At 38.6% G+C, this 13,012-nt stretch overlaps 1 protein-coding gene across 1 annotated transcript; it reads left to right on the top strand.

The window, feature by feature from the left end:
* Window positions 1-1,919: 1,919 nt before the first annotated feature.
* LOC120478288 (uncharacterized protein C4orf54) lies at window positions 1,920-11,746 on the top strand. The gene is made up of 2 exons (XM_039670108.2): window positions 1,920-6,587; window positions 9,999-11,746. The coding sequence occupies exon 1, from the start codon at window positions 2,373-2,375 to the stop codon at window positions 6,579-6,581; it is 4,209 nt and encodes a 1,402-aa protein (XP_039526042.2). The 5' UTR covers window positions 1,920-2,372; the 3' UTR covers window positions 6,582-6,587; window positions 9,999-11,746.
* The last annotated feature ends 1,266 nt before the right edge of the window (window positions 11,747-13,012 follow it).

The raw sequence follows: 13,012 nt of genomic DNA, 5'->3' as shown, positions 1-13,012 counted from the left end.
AGTTGGTAACACTTTAAATTAAGGTTCTATATGTTATAACTAGTTAATGCAATAGGTAACATGAAATATATTAACAATAGCATTTATCAATCTTCATGAATGCTAATATATATATATGAGTACTAATACAATTTCAACATTTCAAATGCATTTTTTGCAAGTTGTTCATTGTAGTTTATAATAACATTCATTAATGTTAACACATTTTTAAACCGTTCTGTAAAGTGTCACCAAGAATTCATAAATATGCAAGACAAATAAAATAAAAAAAACATTTTTGTTTGCAACTATCATACAAAATTATAGTGTATTTACTGACATACAGTTATTGAGACCTTGCCCATGTGACATCTAGCCCTGGTCTTTCATAAGTTATTGTAAAGTGTTACCCAAGTTTCAGAATTGAACTCTATTCTCCCCTCACGTTGCATTTTAAAAATGAGGTTTATGCTGTTAATAGACTGTCACCATCTTAGATTTATTGTCAACTTTCTTATTGGATGCTATGATTTCAGACTGTCATATCCCTCACACCTCTGCAGTTGTTCTTTTCTCTCTTTCTTTGTTGGGTAGTGGTTCTCGTGTCTCTTTCCCAAAGCCACCTTGTCTTCTGTACGGTTGGCAGCAGGCACTGGCTCTAATACGGGGATGCAGCTGTCATGGGCCAGAGGCGGACATTGATAACATTCAGTTGACAACAAATGTTTCTATACTCGCGTTATGTATGCGGTTATGCGCTTCTAGGAGGCGGTTGCCCACAATAGACCTGTGGCTCTTCTTGAGCATAGTGTTTTCTAAGCTTTGAGGGCTATGACATGATATCTATTAATACCTGTGTAGAGTAGTGGAGATGAGCATAGGGTAAGATGTGCCGTCACCTTGATCTAGGAAACTGCCCAGAATTTATATTTATATATTATATTAATTAATATTTATTAAGGACCCATATATACAGCTGCCTATTGAGAGGTGAACATGAAATCTGAAACTGGTGAACATTATTTTGATGCAACTGTTTTTGCCCGTCAAAATAAACTTTCTAGACAAGAATTCATTTAAACTGAATTCATCAGAATATATATACTATATATATACTGTGTGTGTGTGTGTGTGTGTGTGTGTGTGTGTATATAAAGAGTTCAGATGCAAAAGCCTCTAAGTGCCATTTGAAATTTTCATCTAGAATGATCATTTTTTTCAAGCTTGTATATTTAAGTTCAGTAATTTCACTTAAATGGCAATGAAGATTACCTATTAATTGTCATTTAAGTGAAATTACTGAACTTAAATATACAAGCTTGATAAAAATTATCATTCTAGAAGAAAATTTCAAATGGCACTTAGAGGCTTTTGCATCTGAACTCTTCATATAATTATTTTTTTTCAAACTTGCTAGTCAATTTCCAATGTATCAAACTATTTTTTTTCCTATGGCTAAAGGTTAGCTGTCTTAGCTCATCTATATTACATGAACATTTTTATTACAGTCATTGTACTAATAGTCATAGGTCCTGCATTTAGATACAAATCTTACGAAAGATTATATTAAACGTGCATGCATGGGAACACAATTTCTTTGAATAATTTGGAAGTTCACTGTTAGAGAGAATCCTACCAATTAAACTACTAAGATTTTTCCAATGAATGGACTAACATTTGATACATTTCGCTGCTGTCCTGAAGATTGTAACAATGCATTTAGTTTCTTCAGTTCACTCAAGAACATTTTTTTGTTTAAATAAAAATATTATTTTGAATTAGTAATTTATTAAATTATTAAACTTTATTTACAAGATAGAAATAGGGTACATTAAATCAAATCTAAAAACTATAAATCCGACTGGTTTATGATAGATGTTATTATATATCTTTTGTGAGCAAATATGGGATAATATTTTTTTTATATATACATAGTTTTCCTCCCATATTTTTTATTAAAACGTATATATGCCCTAATCTGCTCACGTAGGCTACTCCTCAAAAAGATCAACGTATTCCTTAACATGACACTGTCGCAATTTAATGTCAGCTATGTAGTCATTACGTCATTATCATTACTAGACACATGATAAGTGGTAAGGGGATCATACCTGTGCAGTGAGACTGCATCGCTCTCTCTCTCTCTCTCTCTCTCTCTCTCTCTCTCTCTCTCTCTCTCTCTCTCTCTCTCTCTCTCTCTCTCTCTCTCTCGCTCTCTCTCTCTCTCTCTCTCTCTCTCTCTCGTCGCCGCAGTGTCTCCCTCGCTCACTTTTCCCTCGCGCATAGGTCCCGTTCAGTCACTCTCTCTCTCACACACACATACACAAACCTTACTACGGTCCGGTGTCAGAAGTAACACCACTGATCTCCGTGCGGGACGCCGTTCAGAGCAGATGGAGACACTTCAAACGGCCGTCGCGAGCAGAGAGGACACCGGACCGTTGAAAAAGCCGCTGGCAGACACGAAAGAACACTGCAACAGTGGCTATCACAGCGAAACAAATTATGTAGACCTGGACAATCCACCGGACATGAAGTCAGACAGCACAAAGACTGTTAAAGTCACTTTCACAGGTGAAGGGAACCAGCTGGCAATATTTAAATGTAAAGGCGATGCATCCATCTCCGGGATTAAGAGTCCTGGGGAGCGAGAGGAGAATGAAAATGCCGACAAAAGTTTATTGAAAGACTGTCACGAGGGAAAATGTCATTCTGAGAGTCTTTATGAAGAGCGCGTTCCGCTAATAAATGATTATGTGGACGCGGGGTCGGATGTAAAGACCGAAGATTCAAAATCGGCGTCGTTTGAAACGGAGGAGTTGCAATACACCGACATGTACTTGAACAGTCGCTGCGAATCCAAAGACAGCACGAGCACAGCAGATGTAGAGGCACACTATATAACGACGCACGAGATCCAGCTAACGGAGTTAGATCACGATGTGGATTACGAGTTTGGTCGCGGATCCTGCTTGGATTTCGAGGATGATAATTTGGTATATTCATTTGTTGACTACGCATCATTTGAAAGTGACGAGACGACCCTCGGTAGAATCCAAAGCAAGTCCAAGAGCAATAAAGTCCCGCCGACTTCACGCGCGGCGAAGCTTTCCGCCACAGGTGCTCTGGTCAGCACCGAAAGTGAACTTTGCGAATCCGATAAATGTGCCAGCTCGGATGAAGGCGGCGGCGGACAGCTTGGAAATTCGTCGGGACATATTCACCTGTCAATCAAAACGTCTTCGCGCGCGATCAACGACCCTGCCAGTGTTTTAGGTCAGAGGAATGTCCGCTTTCACAGCAGACGTGCAGGTGAGCGGAGTCATTATTCATTCAGAAGCTCTGACTCCAAAAGCGAGTCCCTGTTTGACCGCTACTTTATCCCGCCCCCGGGTCGACAGCACCTCGCGAGCAAACAGAGGCGGAAAGACATCAACGAATATTCCAGTGGCGCGTCTAGTTCCGTCAGCGAACTGGATGACGCCGATAAAGAGGTGCGTAATCTCACTGCGCGTTCCTTCCGGAGTTTGGCTTGTCCTTACTTTGATGCCATAAACTTTAGCAGCTCGAGTGAGTCCTCAATGTCAGAACACGGACTGAGTATTAATAAATGGTCCGCTTTCGTTGACTTAAATTACGGCAGTTTGACACGTGAGGCGCACAAGAACTCTACGCCTGTTTTTGAGGCAAATAAAAGCGCCGAGTGTAGGTCTACAACAACAAAAGATGTGCTTCAAACAAATACGCATAGTCCTCAAACTAAAATAGTGTCGCTGAAAAATAACTTGAACTCTCAGCAGGCGTCTAAGAAAATAGAGATACGAAGCAAACCTGGTGAAACCATCACACTGACTGAAACCTTGAACTTCGGCTGTAATGTCGGATCAGGAATACCTGCGCGCGAGAGGCGCGCGAAACGCGCGATGAATGCCATAATGTCACGTTCCACAGCTGATGTTACGGGCACCACGCCAACCAAGGAGGAGAGTGAAGCAGAAAGTCCACTCTGTGAAACATTGGAAGATGCCCACAAGAAAGCCATCTTTGCCTCTAGTATTTTGAAAAATGTAATTTCCAAGAAAATGCAGTTTGAGCAAGAGCGTAAAATGGAAAGAGGTGAAATAAGCGATACGTATCCTGTGTCATCAGTGTGCCCTCATTCTAAAGATGGTAAAGAGACTGTAAAGAGCTTACAAAGACAGACTTCAGAAACTGCATCAGGACACTCTCAAGAGGATCTCGGGGATGCAACAGACCAGCCACAAGAGAACTCAAGTTTCCATGCTGCTGAAATCACTGAGTCACCCTGTGACCCAGAAATCACCCCTAAATTAGACCCTAGCGAGCCACTAAAGACTCCTTTGACCCCCAGCCAAAAAAGTGCTTTCAAATCCTGGAAAGATGGAGAGCAGGAAGCACAAGGAGATGGAGAATCTCAGTGTACACCGGAGGAGGACGAGGAGACGCCGCTAGACACCTCAATTAGACCTATGATGGAAAGCAGGGAAAGTGTTGAGGGCGAGAGTAGTAAGATGATTAAGATGTCTCACTTGTATGTCCCTAGCTCACAGCTTATGCCTAAGGGAAAGGAAGCTGTTGGGCTTTCATTACATAATCTGAAAGTGACTGGAGATCTTGGAGAGTCAGATGGGGGAGGGTGTGGAAAACTGAGCTCTGGCCCATGCTCAGTGGACACAGACCAAACCTCACAGTGTCAAAAAGTGCCCGAAATCAAAATACACCTTCGAAGCGTCAAAGAAAACAAAAGCGATCAGTTTAATATCACCAGTTTGTTGACACCTAATATACATAACAATGCCAGCACTAAAAAGCCGACAAGCGAATCTAAAAGCAGTTTGTTGACCATATCAGACAGAGTACCGCATTTTATGGTAAGGGATATTAGGGATAGTAAATGTAAGTTCCAGACTCCTATTCATCAGGTTAGGGACGTGCGCAAATTGGTAAAAAGCTCATATCGGTTTGTAGCAATAGAAAACGCTTCCGCTTCCTCAGGGACAGCATCCACGGTATTACGAGAGGAGAGCAAACCTGTTAATAGGGGACCTGACAAAAAAACATTTCCGACACCGATGGTAATAAAATGCCAGTCTGTGAACACGAACAATGCCCCAAAACCCTCCGAGCCTGTTAACACGGGCGAGAGTGTGGCTGAAACATCGAGATTATCCCTGAATCTCTCCTCCGATTGGGCTGTTAAAAGTGCCTTACCCAGAGTGCCATGCGCTAAGCAGCCTCTCACTGAACATCCAGAGTTTAGCTTAAAAATTGACGCTAAAGCGGCAAAGCAAAAATCAGAAAAAGCAACAGACAGCAGCGAGAAGAAATCAGAGTCGAAGGTTTCAAATCAAATAGCGCTTGAAAAGTTAAAGGCAGCTGTGAAAACTATGGAGCAACTATATGTTTTCGATAGGAACGAATGGAAGCGCAAAACGCAAGCGCCGCGACCAATCACAGACAGCCACGTGCTGTCGCTCATCACGCGAGAGGAGCAAGGAGTCACGACCAAATCGGACTTTGAGAACGAATTTGGGAAAGCGGACTCTAGCTCGCAGCTGCACGCTGAAAAGTTGACCACCGGCACTCGAGGTTGCGTCGATGAGGATAAAGTATGTACGCCAACAAGTTCACACGGTCAGGAACACACGGCTAAATCAGCAGCCCAAAGGACAGAGTCTTTCAGTGACAAGTGCGTATTTAATGTAGGCAGTAACCTCAAAGCACCTAACCGTATAAACACAGTGAATGATAGCGCTCAACAAATACTTTCTAGTAGAAACTATACATTTAAATCTCATAAAGCACCTTTGTCGGTGAAAATCTGTCCTTCGAAATCAAAAAGTGAGGAAAAGCACCAGAAAGAGCACCAGCAGCCAGACTCTGACAATTACTTAACCATCCCTGTTAAAGCTCACGCTTCCGATTCAAAACCCTCACACGCATTCGGCTCCACCCAGTCTCACCCAAAACCTTCCCATCAGCCCCTGCAACGCTCACCTATTGTAATGGAGTCCTGGTCCCCTGAAAGTCCGACGGCCATGATTTATCACCACGCCGTGCCCCTGCCGGCTGTACCTGCCGCTCAACCCCAGCTACTCTGCCTCACACCCCCCGCAGACCTCTCTCCTCCTCACATCCAGCGCAAGCTGCTGCTGGACCCCACCACAGGCCAGTACTACTTAGTGGACACGCCTGTGCCCATGCAGCCAGCCGCCCAGCGGTTTTACAATCCTGAGAGTGGACAGTACTTGGACATTCCTTTATCACTCACGCCAGTGCCTGTGTCAGTCTCTCCGGTCGCCCTCGGTCCTGCGGCAGCCTATCCCCCCACGTACTTGGTCTACCCCTCGACCCTGCTGCCGCCCCACCCGCACCCGGCCCCTCAGTCCCGCTCGTCCACCTGCTCAGAGACCGAGGATGCGGTCGAGACGGGCAGCATGTATCTGGTACCTCCAGGCACTGCAGTATCCAGCAGTGCCACCAAACCTGTCATCAGTATTACATCACAGCAAGGTGCCCGGATTGTCGCTCCTCCCTCCTTTGACGGCACAACCATGAGCTTTGTGGTGGAGCATCGATAACGGAAGGTAAGCTGTGTGTGTGTGTCAATATCAAATAAAGTATCACTTCTTTAAAAAAATAAAGCTTACCCAAAAAGTCTAAAATTATCAATTAATTTGATGTTGAAAATGAAGACAAAATGTAGCAAAGCTTTTTACAAAAATACGTTTTAAATGATAAAATAATTAATTTGCTGTTAAAAAGTTAACACAAAAGTATTTGGACACTTTCTGAAATGTAAGAGAATTTTCATTTACTTCATTTACTAAAATACTAAAAGTAAATGTGTTCTAAAATGCAGTTTTATATTTGGTTGCACTTTTTCATAGATTTTCAAGTGTGGTGTAGCCTAATTTCATTTGAAAACAACGAATCCCAACCAATCCAACTGTGAAATATATACTGATATATGTAATTATGTATATATATATATATATATATATATATATATATTGAATGCACACACACATGCTTCTGGGCCACAACAACAAAAAAATTGATACAAAAAATTGCAAAATATCTATAATGGTCTTAACCCTTTTTATCACAAATCAGTCAGGAAAATAGTAATAATTTAACACATACTGTAAATAAAGTAAATTAGCATGGAATAGCCTTCCCCTGTTTACAAGAAGAAGACACAGTGTTGTTCCATTCAATGTTAATGCCTTCAAACAGTTCATGAGTAGTTGAATCCAGTCTCCCAGTTGGTTTGAGTTTAATGTGAGACCAATGGGTTCAAACCAAGCGGCAACATTCTAATCTTAAAGATGAAGCCTACCCGGAAGTGCGATAAACTGCAATACATCTCAAATCCGCTAGAGGCCGGTCCCAAATGGGAGCAAATATCCATAGACGTCATGTTATAATGTCCGTTTTCACAGCATAAATTCATATGTTTACAGTTTGGTCCCATGGACTTTTATTGTAATCTTCAATATGTTCCGCGTGCCTGACAACTGTGAGGGGGTGAATTTTTTTATAGCTCGTTAGTTTAGATCATATTTAGATATAAAACGTATGACAAATAAGGGCGGTTAACTTTGATTGACAGCTGATAACAGGCTGCGCCGAGTGAATTTGACGTCTCGGCCATGATCTGACACAACACATCATACCACCTCTGTATCCTTTCTGAAACTTTTGTATTTTGTATTTTCCAAGATTTTCTAGTATGGCGCCGCACATACCCCCCATAAACAGCTTCAAACCCGTTCTTCAGAGAGTCTATGGGTGACGTCACAGACGCTTTGTCCATATTTTTTACAGTCTATGGTTCAAACATGGACTCTGACCAGGCCAAAACATGATCCTGATTGTTCTCAAGACTATTCTTGCCTTTGCAATTTGGGCAGGAGCATTGTCTTGTTGAAAAATATAATTTTGACCCATACAATGTTTTACTTGTGGCTGGTTTTGTGATCCACGGTCACAATATATTTAGGCCTACAGTACATGGACAGTATTTAACATTTACATTTATTCATTTAGCTGACGCTTTTATCCAAAGCGACTTACAATTGCTATATATGTCAGAGGTCGCATGCGTCTGGAGCAAATAGGGGTTAAGTGTCTTGCTCAGGGACACATTGGTGTCTCACAGTGGATTCAAACCCGCATCTCTCACACCAAAGGCATGTGTCTTATCCACTGCGCCATCACCTGATAAAAATGAAGTGTACAGCAATATTGTGCAAGTAGTTCAAGTTAGCAAAATAAAGGCAAGTGGTAGTCAATAACTTGTTTAGGTAAGATACAGAAGAAATATTGAGAGGAACCAAAACTCATGACTTTTACATTAACTTGATTAACTTTTGCAGTGTTGGCGTCATTTAAAAAAAAAGATTTTTCGAAGGTTTTTTTATGATGCACATCGACAAAATCATAGAAATACCAAACACTGGCAACTATTGCTGGCACTTGACAGTATGCATGTGTGAGTGTGAGCTGGAGCGTGTGTAACTGCATGTCTGTGTGTGTGGAAAGGTCAGCGGGCGAGTAAAGTATTTGTTGTGCTGAGGCAGTAGGACGACAGCTGCTGGGGCCGATCAGAGGGCCTACTCGCTGCTGCAGGGTCAAACCTTTTTATAGAGACAGACAGAGAGACTTATAGAGGGACCTTCGTATGTCAACTTTTCAGATTATACAGTTTGCTGCATTACTGGCATAATTGACTATACTGTAAAAAAATATTGTTGGCTTAACTTAAAAAAATAAGTAACCTGGTTGCCTTAATTTTAAGTTGATTCAAATGGAAAAAGTGAGTTAATACAATGGAGATTGATTTAATTATCAAAAACTCAAAATAATATGTTATCTGAACTAAATAAATTATTTAAGTTGATATGACAAAAGAAAAAATGTTGTGATAACAAGTGACTATCTATTATTTTCATTCAGAATTTCTCTCTTCTATTTTTTGTGGCATTCTATAGAATATTTTTCTATAGAATAAAATATATTTGCATTATGCTGCATGGTGTACAGTATAGTAAATGGGATAATAGCATTTCATCTATGGGTGTTTCTTCAATTATGAACACATTTGTGTGATTGTGTCTAAGGGGTTGCTTTATAAAAACAGCTTTAACAGTCATTTTAATCACAAGTTTTTTTAAAAAAAAATTCTGGATGACATTATTTCTTAAAAATAGAAAAATCAAAGTAAATATAATTTGTGAAAGGATCAAGCTGTTGTTTTGTCAAATTATGCAGTTATTTAACTGTCTTTACATACAATTCTAGCTAATAAATCAGCCTATAAGAAAGAGTATTTTTATTCGGGCTTTTTAGATTTTAGATATACATTTGTTGGTTAAAGCTACACTGTGTGATTTTTACCCCTTTTAAAAGGTATATGGCCATCCAGTGAATATTAGTTTCTGTTCCTTTCAATTCCGATTTCGTTTTAACTCCTACGGTGGCCAATGTAGTCCAAGATTAACATGGCTTCCAGTTCGACCTCGTCTATGAGTGTTAACTCAAACGTAAACGCGAAAGGCGAAGCTTGAATTAACGGGTATGTCCCTCTTTGGCTAATGTACTTTCAAGATGGAGGGGCAACATGGCGACTGACATTAGAACCCCTTACCCGTATGTATTTTCAATGGCATATTATACACTCACGAGAATACTTTATTACTTGAACGACATAAATATACATTAATGAGCACATATATTTTTGAAAGAACTAAGTGTTTTTTAGCTAAGAATAAACTAAAAGAGTTACACAGTGTAGCTTAAAAAAAAACGTGATTCAATTCTAAATGTATGAATTCAGAATGTATGTCCAAATTTAATAAGAATAGTTTTGATTTCTTTGATAATACTCCACTGGACCAAAAGTGTGCGCAGTTAAAGAAACACTTAAATATGTATAAGCTAATTATTCATTGATATTTATTGTTTCTTTGATTCGTCTATTTTTTTTTTTCCAGGATGGTCTTTGTCTGTCGGAGTTTTTCCTCCTCCCACTTCATCAAAAAGAATTCCTTAGAAATGTTTCACAGTTTCCCACATGTCTTCATCAATTCCTGGTGTTGCCTCTTGATCTGTGACTTTTGTAACATTCAAAAGCTAAAGATTAAACTTTTTGAAGCAGTTTTTACATAACATTTACTTGTAGTCTGTAGACTTTTTGAGGCAACAATTTTTTTTTTTTTGCCCATCCAGCCTTCTTGAAGCGCCTCATAATAAGGGAAGATGTTGCTTTTTCATTTTATTGTATAAAGTGTTTGTATTTTTATATTTTTATGGACTCCTTTTTACCTGTAGGTAGTAGCAAGTTCTGATTGAGTAAAGCATGGCTTGTGTGAAAGAGAGAGAAACAGAGATCGAGAAAGAGAAACGTAGTGTGTGGTGTCCGTGTTGTGTGTGATATTTGTGGGTGTGTGTGTGTGTGTGAGAGAGAGAGACGGAACAAACAGTGTCTGTTTCCTCTTACTGTGATGAGAATTATGGTTATAGCAATGGATCATTGGAGGGTTCTGTATACTGTCAATGTATGATAATCATGCTGATATGATCAAACTGAAAACTTTGTAATTTTAAAAAGTAATTCACTATTGTCTCAATTACCTCAGTTTGCAGTGCAGGCATGTTGCTATCTTATGGTATTTTGCCTCCACAGTATTATACTTCTTTTGCTTTTGTTCTGTTTTACCCTTCTTTTCCATCATATGTCCTCTCTGTTCATTTTCTTTTTGTCTATTTTGTTACATTGATCATGTATTAAAGGTATATGGATCTGCTGGACAATCTATGTACCAATTTTAGAAGGAGCGCATTGTTATTTTTGTCAGTGTTAAAATTTTTTATTAATGCGATATTTAAATTAATTCCATAAAGATGATGACGCTTGGTTTAAGCTTAATATCATAGTCAAACATATAAACTAAACATTTTGTGACATCATGAGAGTTGCTACCACTTAAAAACATTTATCTTTATAAAATTATAGAGAAGTATTAATAAGTCTATTATTAAATCAGAACACAAATAAGGACATATGCTTAATAAATTATAATACTTATTTGATATGTCATTATGGTACTTAACTTGCTATGCTGAAGAGTATTTTGAGTAAAGTAGCCTAAGTATTTTAATGGCTCTTCATTTAGTGGAACATGTACGTCATTTCACTATTAAAATCACTTATACGTCTAGTGATGTTAATAGTGCTGTTAATAGTGTACGAGTAACATTGGAAGAATCTATTGGCCCACTCAGCTGCCTTTTGTAAGGGAAGTTTTTAAGTACAATCAACTTGGATTCAACCAGTAATTTCAACTTAAATTGCATTAAATTGACTTAAAAATTTGTTGAATCTTGTATAACTTGCCCTAACATTATTTGTTATAACTTATTGATCATAATAGTTTTTGGCGTGGGTGGCATTTCATAATTTTGTTTTGATTGCACTCAAAACAAATACACTTTAGAGGGAGATACATGAAATTCATGTACTATATTTTGTTAAAAAAGTTTTCTCCGTTAAAATGTGCTTTAATTTTTATTTTTTGCTTTAGTCAAAAAATATTAAATTGATCTTACAGCCAAGAAAGCAATGTGAAAGTGGTAAAACAATGAGTTAAATTTACTTAATTTTTTAAGGCGAGTTTGTGCACTGCTATTTTTTGAGTATTTCACACATAGAATTAAGTAAACTATACTTAAACATTTTTGAGTAAATCATATACTTAAAAAATGTTATCTGATTCAATGTTATATTGTTTGAGTGAAATGTTGTACAAATAAAATTAAATTAAATAGATATTAACCATTAATTAGCTAAATAAAAATGACTTAATTTCTTATGTTATTTTCACTTAACTTAGTTTATCAATACATGTAATCAATACATATATTGCATGTCATCATATCTTCTAGACAATACACAATGACGGTAACATTTGATGGATATATATATATATTTTTTTTGAATATGTCATTTTAAGAAGAAAATGAACTTCAAATATCACAAATTGGCAAGTTACTAATCCTAACAACAAAAGCAATGATAAAATAGTGTAAATATATATGGAAAACAGTGAAAAATAAACCTCATTAATTATTCATGGGCCAGTGCACGATGGGAACACCAGTATCAGAAAAGATGAGTAATTTTACATAATTTTATAATGTTGATATTTACGCTTTCATTTCTACACGATTGAATTGAGTACTACTATAGAATTTACTTTTTTTTTTAAATTCTTGCCTGAACTAACTTTTTTCATGTAAATTAGACTACATTGTTGTTGTTTTTTCTGTAGTAGCCTATTTACTTCACCACACAAAATCATTTTATCAGTTAGCTATCATCTTGAACTGGTTTTATGGAGTCAAAAATATAAAAATGATCTTTAAAGTAACAATTGGTGACAATTTAGTAGGCTAATGTGTCCACGCTTCATGAGAGAATACTTTTCAGATTTTATGATAGTCTATGTGTACTACATCATGTACCCTTTCTCACACCCTCATGCAGTCCTGTTGACCTCAAAAGGCCTTACATCTTCAACAGAAACAGATAGTTGTTGTGGGGCCCGTTTGATTTACACAGCTGGCGGAGGGTCATTTGACCTGATGCCAGCGTGCTAGGTAAGTTTTCCGTGGGCTCCTGAAACTTCACCCGCCAGAGGCATTAGCTCGAGCTGTCAGTTTGAACGTTTGTTTACGCGGTCGCCATGGCAGCAGCGCCAGTGACAGACACGCACGCTCAGCTGCTGTTCTCCGCGCGATAGGAATGTCCGCGAGAGCGCAGTTGTTGGTTCTCAGTTGCCAGCCGCCCCAAGCGGAACTCCAAGTGTTATTCAAAACGTTTGACCTGCAACAGTTGCGTGTGTTCATAAGAACTGACTGAGCTTTCGTAAAAAGCACTTATTATCTTGGCTGTGCACACTTATCTGCATTTAATTAGGCATATAATTGAAGGTCAGATAAAAACGGA

This window comes from Pimephales promelas, chromosome 6, assembly GCF_988280905.1.
Source record: "Pimephales promelas chromosome 6, fPimPro1.hap1.1, whole genome shotgun sequence".
In the NCBI taxonomy this organism is placed as follows: Eukaryota; Metazoa; Chordata; class Actinopteri; order Cypriniformes; family Leuciscidae; genus Pimephales; species Pimephales promelas.
The sequence above is the reverse complement of the archived record's forward strand: the minus strand, read 5'-3'. Positions and strand labels throughout refer to the sequence as shown.